Source organism: Crocuta crocuta, unplaced genomic scaffold, assembly GCF_008692635.1.
Source record: "Crocuta crocuta isolate KB4526 unplaced genomic scaffold, BGI_CrCroc_1.0 scaffold147, whole genome shotgun sequence".
NCBI classification, from domain to species: Eukaryota; Metazoa; Chordata; class Mammalia; order Carnivora; family Hyaenidae; genus Crocuta; species Crocuta crocuta.
In genome coordinates, this window is record NW_027532594.1 from 3727463 (window position 1) to 3735356 (window position 7894).

Sequence of the window (7894 nt, forward strand, 5' to 3'; positions counted from 1 at the left end):
TCACTATAAAACTCTCCCATTCACACACCTGCCTTTGAGTCTCTGCCAGAAGCAAGTGATGATGGCTGACCTTCTTGCCCTATATAAATAGCCTTTGTTTTCATTTAGGTGGTCTTCATTTATTTCCATTGGCTTACATAAATCTTTTATATATAGACAAACACATTGATAGTGGAGCTTAACACTTTATTTTTTGAGCATAGAGATGCTTGGAATAAGTATATACTGGGCTTTGATCTCTGCTTCAATAGATAAGAATTAAAAATTATAAATCAGGGGCACCCGGGTGGCTCAGTCGGTTCAGGGTTCAATTCTTGATTTTGGCTCAAGCCATGATCTCACATCTTGTGAGACTGAGCCCTGCATTTGGCTCTGCACTCACAGTGCAGAGCCTGCTTGAGGTTCTCTCTCTCCCTCTCTCTCTGCCTCCCTCCTGCTCCCACTCTTTCTCTCTCTCAAAATAAATAAATATTTTAAAAAATCAAAACTCATATTATTCTTTTCCTTGAATTTATAGGTACGGGCATGCTTGCCACAATTGGTACAGTTGAAATCTTCTTGAAAGCATATATAAAAACCTCATTTTTATAAATTAAAATTATAACATTCTAGTAAATTACTATTAAAGGGGGCCCTGGTATATACATCATATTGAAAATGAACAGCACTTGTTTACATTTTATTTATTTATTTATTTATAGAAACAGAGCACATGCAAGGGAGGGGCAGAGAGAGAGGGAGACACAACCAAAAGCAGGCTCCAGTCTCTGAGCTGTCAGCAGAGCCCAATGCAGGCCTCGAACCCACAAACCATGAGATCAAGACTTGACCCAAAGTCCGACAATTTACTGAGCCACCCAGGTGCCCCAACACTCTTTTTTTTTTTAAGAATGTTTTATTTATTTCTAGGAGAGAGAGAGAGAGAGACAGCGTGAGCAGGAGAGGGTCAGAGAGAGAGGGAGTCACAGACTGAAACAGGCTCCAGGCTCTGAGCTGGCAGTCAGCACAGAGCCCGACGCAGGGCCTGAACCCACGAACCGTGAGATCATGACCTAAGCGAAAGTCGGACGCTTAACCGACTAAGCCACCCAGGCGCCCCGGTGCCCCAACACTCTTATTATGTAGGTGATTATTCCTCATGTGTCAGGTTTCCTTAAATTGTCACATATCTCTATTATTCATACATATAAGCCTAAGGCTATCATGAAACAATAATGATTTTCAGCAGAACAGATATAACACATTTGTATAGAGAAACTTGTTTTATTTTTAGTTCACTTTAATAGACAATATGTGGTCCTAACAATGCTCCAAAATGTAGCTTAGTATTCTCACTTCACATATGAGGAAATGAAGACGAAGGTAAAATGACTTGCTCAAGGTCTTACTAAAGAATGAAGCCCTCTTATTCTCCTGCAAAGAACCTTGATTCTGTTTGAAGCTAGTAGCTGAGGAGCTTCTTATATTCCTGTGACTGAAAGAAGGTCCCCATTATTCTGAGAAGGTCACGGTCTTCACTTTGATCCTGGCAAAGAGGACAAGAATGTTCTTGGAACAGCAAGGAGTAAGGGGATTCCCACTCAAAAGTGTGTATAGCTATGTAAACCTGGTGTTTAATGGCAGAGCTAATGATGACCAGATGACCCCCATATACAGATAATGGAGCCAGAAGGAAAGTCTGGTCTTCCCGTGCAAAGGAAAGTTTCCTGACACTGTGTCTTTGCCCACAGCGCTCTTAAAGTAAGATTCTGATCCTTCACTGTGGTCCACAGGCCATATATAATCTGGCCTTTCTTCTCCTACTGCTCTTCTTGTTTATTCTCTACTCTCCTGACACCTTTCCATTTCTCAAACATGGTTGGTGCATCCATTCTTCAGCTCCTTTAAAATTCTGTCCAGATACTTTTCTCCAGGATTCCACGATCTCTGCCTAGGCAATTCCTTCTCATCTTCCCCATTTCATGTGAAATCTCTTTTCATTAAGATCTTTTATGATCATTTTTGCTAAGGCAGACCTCTGACTCTTGCAACCACCCTACTCCAATTTGTCTTTATCACATTGCTCTTTGTCGTCTATCTGTATCTAAAATTATCCTCTTTACTGCTTGTTTGCCTATTTATTGTCCCCTCTCTGGTCTATAGCTTTCTGCAATTTGGGAACTTATCTGTTGTGTGTTTGCTGCTAGATTCCAAACACCCAGAACAGTGCCTGGAATATGGCAGGCCCTCAATAGATATATCTGTTGAATAAATGAATGAATAAGTCATGAATCCTAAGTGAAAATATAATGACACATATGTGCCCGTTGCCCAGAAAAAAAAAAATAAACTGAATGTTCTGTATATGATCTTAGGAGTTTCCAAAGCCCTGGAAGCTTCTTTGTAGACACCTGGTTAAAGCACCTGCATTATAGCTCTGCTGTTTCATGATGTTGTGTTTGAAATTGATTTTGAATTTCATCCTCTGAAATTAAACATGAGTATGAGATTTGAAAGTATATTTTAGATAGAATATAACAAATCACGGGCCAATTGCTGCTTTTTTGAATAAAAAAGATCCTCCCTGATACTTACGTTAATTGATCCTAATGACTATATGTCATTGAATGAAGATGCTTTTGTGGTATAAATGTTAAATGCTCACCCATATCCACTTCTCCTCTCCTTTGGGGGACTTAAATTTCCCAGCTTCCCTAGCAGCAGGGCAGAATGATATGATTAATTCTAGCCAATGGGCTGGAGGCAGAAGTGATGTATGTCACCGCCAGGTGAGAGATCCTCTAGGCTCCATCTTCTCCTGGAGTACTGACTATGGACATGCTCGCATGGAGCTGCAATGTCAAGCCATCATATGGAGGACAGTTGCTCTGGAGGGTCACACAGATCTTTAGGAGACTTTGTCTGAACAAGGAGCATAAAAGTTTGTTGCTTTAAGTCCTGAGATTTTCTGATTTGCCAATTGCAGCATAACCTGACATAATGAAATACACCAATGATTGGAGAATATACTATTATTTTATATAGTACTGAGAGGAGGAAGCTGTTATTTTTAATTGTAAGAATTCATTTTAAGATATATCACAATCTCAGAGGTGTTAAAATATTTTTTAAAAATCAAGGGTCTTAGGTTAGATACAATACAGATTATTAAAAGGAACTCATTAAATCAGGTTATCATGAATTAGGTGCCAAGAACTCCATATCTGGAGTTGCACAGGAAGTTATGGACTCAAATCCCAATACTTACTGGCATGTGACTTAACGACTTGTGTAAGCCTTACTTTCCTAATTTGTGAAACGGGGATAACAGTAGAAGCTGCATCACCTATGAAATGGGAGAAGATATTTGCAAATGACATATCTGATAAAGGGTTAGTACCCAACACCTATGAAGAACTTATCAAACTCAACACCCCCCAAAACAAAGAATCCAGCTAAGAAATGGGCAGAAGACACTTCTCCAAAGAAGACATCCAGATGGCTGACAGATAAATGAAAATATGGTCAACATCACTCACCATCAGGGAAATACAAATCAAAACCACAATGAGATAGCACCTCACACCTGTCAGAATCACTAAAATGAACAACACAAGAAAAAACAGGTATTGGCAAGGATGCAGAGAAAGGTGAACCCTCCTGCACCATTGGTGGGAATGCAAACTGGAGCAACCACTCTGGGAAACAGTATGGAGTTTCCTCAAAAAGTTAAAAATAGAACTACCCTAGGATCCAGCAATTGCACTACTAGGTATTTACCAAAGGGATACAAAAATACAGATTTGAAGGGGTACATGCACCCTGATGTTTACAGCAGCATTATCAACAATAGCCAAACTATGGAGAGAGTTCAAATGAAGCATAGACTGACAATGATGAAAGAAAATGTGGTACACACACACACACACACACACACACACACACAGAAAGATTACTGAGCCATGAAAAAGAATGAAATCTTGCCATTTGCAACAACACGGATGGAGCTAGAGTGTATTATGCTAAGCAAAATAAGTCAGAGAAAGGCAAATACCATATGATTTCACTTATATGTGGAATTTAAGAAAGAAAAGAGATGAATATATGGGAGGGGAGAAAAGAAAGAGGGAAATAAACCATAAGAGACTCATAAAGACAGAGAACAAACTGAAGGTTGATGGAGGAGATGGGTGGGGGATGGGCTAGATAGATTATGGGTATTGAAGAAGGTACTTCTTATGGTGAGCACAGGGTGTTGTACATAAGTGACGAATCGCAGAATTCTACTCCTGAAACTAATATTGCACTGTATGTTAACTAACTAGAATTTAAATTAAAAAATGAAAAATAAAAAAAATAAAAAAACAACATTAGAAGCTGCCTCATAAGATTTTGTATATTAAATGATATAATTCTTACAATGTATTTAGCATAGTAATTACTCCACGTGTTTTAGTCCCCATATTTGGTTAGACCACAGAGCTTGTTCAAGGTGAGCATTAATTTCAAACAATATACAGGAAAGTCCCTTTGTAAGTTTGTTATTATGTCACATAAACCAATCAGCAAATGTTTATTAATTCCTTAACGGGCATGAGGACTGGGCTTCTGAGTTAGGTGTTCTAACAAAGAAGCAGATCTAGAAGTTGAGTGCCCAAGTCACACCATGCCAGGGTCTTCCATCTTCTCTGTGATGTGTTTTCCTAGGTTAATCTGGTTAGAATGAGTAAAAGTCACAAAAAAATACCCCAGGAATGTATGAAAGGTCAGTTCCGTACTTACCTTGGTGACTGGCCGGGGTACAGTAAAGGGAATTATGAAGACTTTTTCTATGTCCAGGGTCATAGTAGCAAGAGAGTGGCTCTTTTGGGATATAGGACATTGTTCCTACCTACACAGGATTATCCTCTAACAAAGTGTGTAAAGTTATCTAGGGAACATTATTAGACTCACGATATGTCCAAATTCATAAAGCAGCAACTCTTGCTATAATTGTCTTCATCTATAGTATATTTGAAGAAACCTAAAACTGGTCATTAATAAGGTATAACAATGATTTGTTCTGAAGTTCATTCTGAACTAAAAGTTCCCTCACACTATCTGAACTTTCATTCTGTCACTGAAGAGAGGCATCGTGGATTCTAATACAACATTCTCACCTCCATTTGCTGGAAGACATGTGCCTGTGAAAGTACAGGTGGCTGATTAATACCACCATTTTTACTAAATGAGCCATTTCAGAGGAAGAAATTTTCTTTAAAGGAAGTATAGCTCCCTCTAAATATTAACTCTGGGCTACAATTCACCTTTTCTGTTTATTCTTAACTTGTGAAACTGTATCTTAGGACGTGGGGTATATAATTTGTTATTTGATATCAAGTGAACAACAGTGAATCGATTGTAATGCTTCTGGCACTGAAGGAAACAGAGGGGACTTAAATATGTTTGCAGAAGACAAAAAGCTTCCTTTTGTGTATACTTTATGACATATGTTTCCAAGTTTTAGAATATTTGAAAGTAAAAGAAAAGTTTCTCACTACTTCTCATAAAAGACCAAGAGGACAAAACAGAGAAAACAAACTACCTCCAATCCACATATTATTTATCAGGTGTTTTGGATGAAATTCAGACTGAAAAACCATAAAGAGTCCTTTTTCGTCTCTCCCTACTGGCAGCAGCATTAGGATGCTATTCCACACTGCGGAAAAACACCCACTTTCACACTTTTAGGAATGTTGTGTTATTGTTGTAGGAAAGGGGGGGAGGGTAGCGTTAGTGCAAACAGGTTTGGGCTCCTCTCCTCATCCTTGCTGCCAGCGTCGTTGTAGGTCGCTTGTGGGATACTCCTGGCTTCACGACTTCGCCAGAGGACTTGGGCTCACACCTGTGCATACCTGGGTACAGTCCCAGAGGCTGCTAGAAAAATCTTGAATAGGGGACGCCTGGACCGCAGAGCGCTTCCTAAAAACTCAGCAATCCTCCTCTCTCGACTTTTTCTGCACCAGATAACCGTCCCAGGATCTTAAATTTTTTCCCCCGGGCAAATGTTTTGCTTGGACCCCTTGCAGCAGCGGGGTCTGATTCGGCCTCGCTCGCTCTGGCTTCCTGGCTCGCTTGGGACCACGCAGAGCGGGGTGCGGTTTCCCTTCTTCGCCTCCACACAGGGAAGAGACGAGGCGAGAGGAGGTGCTCAGCTTTCTTGGATACGCTCCCAAGTATTTGTAATTTGGCATTTACGAAGCAAAATAATGCTAAAATGCAGAACACCCACCGTAGAGGTGCTTAGCTCTCCCGAGTACTCTCCCAAATACCTCTAACTTGACGTTCAAGAAACAAAACAATGCTAAAATGCAAATGAGGCAATGCGATACCCAGAATGAGCCCTGCTTGACAGGCCAAACAGATTTTAATGGAAAGCTGACTCATATTCCCCAAGCCGATTCATTCAATCTTTAAGTACTTAAAAAAATTGTGTAATTTTAAGTTCCACCACGGTTATAATGAACACTCCACAATAACAAGCAGCGGAACAATGGACACCCCCATATCGCATTGTGTTAGGTAATTACGAAGTGTAGCGGCGCGGGAAAGCGAAGCCGCGAACGTCAACGTGTCCCCCGCAGCGAGTACGAGCATTCAGGGCCGCGTATCTCTCCCAAGCCTCATCACGCCGCTCACGCCAGTGCCTCGACCCAGAGAGCCGCAGACGCGACCCGAGCCTGGCCCCAGGCACGGACCTGGTGGGCCCGAGCGACGGCGCGCGGGCGCAGGGGGAGCGAGCACGAATGCGGGAGAACAGCCGCGCGCAGGGAAGTCGCCGGGCAGAGGGTCCACGGGCGGTGGACGGGGGGTCCCGCCAGGCGAGGCGAACGCAGCCGGCTCTGGAAGGACGAAACCCTAAGGGGGACCCCGCGCTCCCAGCAGCACCCAGTGCCTCTGGGGTTAAACCCAGGGCACTGGGACAGGGTGCGCACGGGGTCACAGGGTAAAACTGTTACTTTGTAGTGAGACACAAGTGTGCGTGAGAGAGAGAGAACTGGAGGGAAAAGAAAGAACCGGGGACTGAGGGCCGAGATGTCCTACTTCTAAGTGGCTCATTGGGAGGCAAAAGCTGTCTTGCAAGCGCAGTCGTAGCCCGCGCTGGCTGGGGACCGGCGGAGCTGGGCGCAGGGACCTCTCCAAGGGGCCTCCGGTCTCCACAATCCCTGAGGTGGCCCCCGGAGCTGGGGACACTATCCTGGCAGCTGAGGCGAGGTCAGGTCTGTGGTCTGCTTTCTCCCGGACCCCGGAGCTGGAATCGGGAGGCGGCGAGCTCAGCCTGCCTCCCCCGGGGGTGAAGAAAGCGGGCCCTTTGGCGACTCGACCTCGAGTCCCCGTGCCCTCCCACCCCCCAACCTCCTCCCTTCACCCNCCCCTCCCTCCCCCCCCATTCACCCCCCCCCCCCGCAGCTTCTAGGACCGGCTCAAAAGCCAACTCCAAACGCACACGAGCCCACAGCGAGGAGCCCAGGAGGACAGCTGGGGTCTGCGCGGCCCCGGGGGCCGTCGCGCNCACCATCACCACCACCTCCACCGCCACCACAGCCACCACCGCCACCACCACCGCCACCACCGCCGGCGGCGGCAGCAGCCATTTCATCTCCACAGAAACCAGACACAAAAACATGGCAGAAATGGAGAAAGAAGGGAGACCTCCGGAAAATAAAAGGAGCAGGAAACCGGCTCACCCAGTGAAAAGGGAGATCAATGAGGAAATGAAGGTATTTTTGGACTTCGGGCATGGCGAGCCGGAGCTCTTTCTTGGGCCGCTGTATGGATGGGGTGGGGGGACGGGGAGCGCCTGTCAGTTTCTGTCGGATGCCCAGAACGCCTCCGCTCCTCCCCCAGGTGCCAAGCCGAGGCCAACTCGCGGGCT

General features: G+C 44.3%; 1 protein-coding gene across 1 annotated transcript in view; it reads left to right on the plus strand.

Moving 5' to 3' along the window:
* Positions 1-7537: 7537 nt before the first annotated feature.
* The window catches only part of SOBP (sine oculis binding protein homolog), a 147357-nt gene continuing 147000 nt past the window's right edge, over positions 7538-7894 (plus strand). The window contains exon 1 of the mRNA XM_077780039.1: positions 7538-7739. Within this exon, the coding sequence (XP_077636165.1) occupies positions 7644-7739 (96 nt within the window). The 5' untranslated portion in view covers positions 7538-7643. The remainder of the gene's footprint in view (positions 7740-7894) is intronic.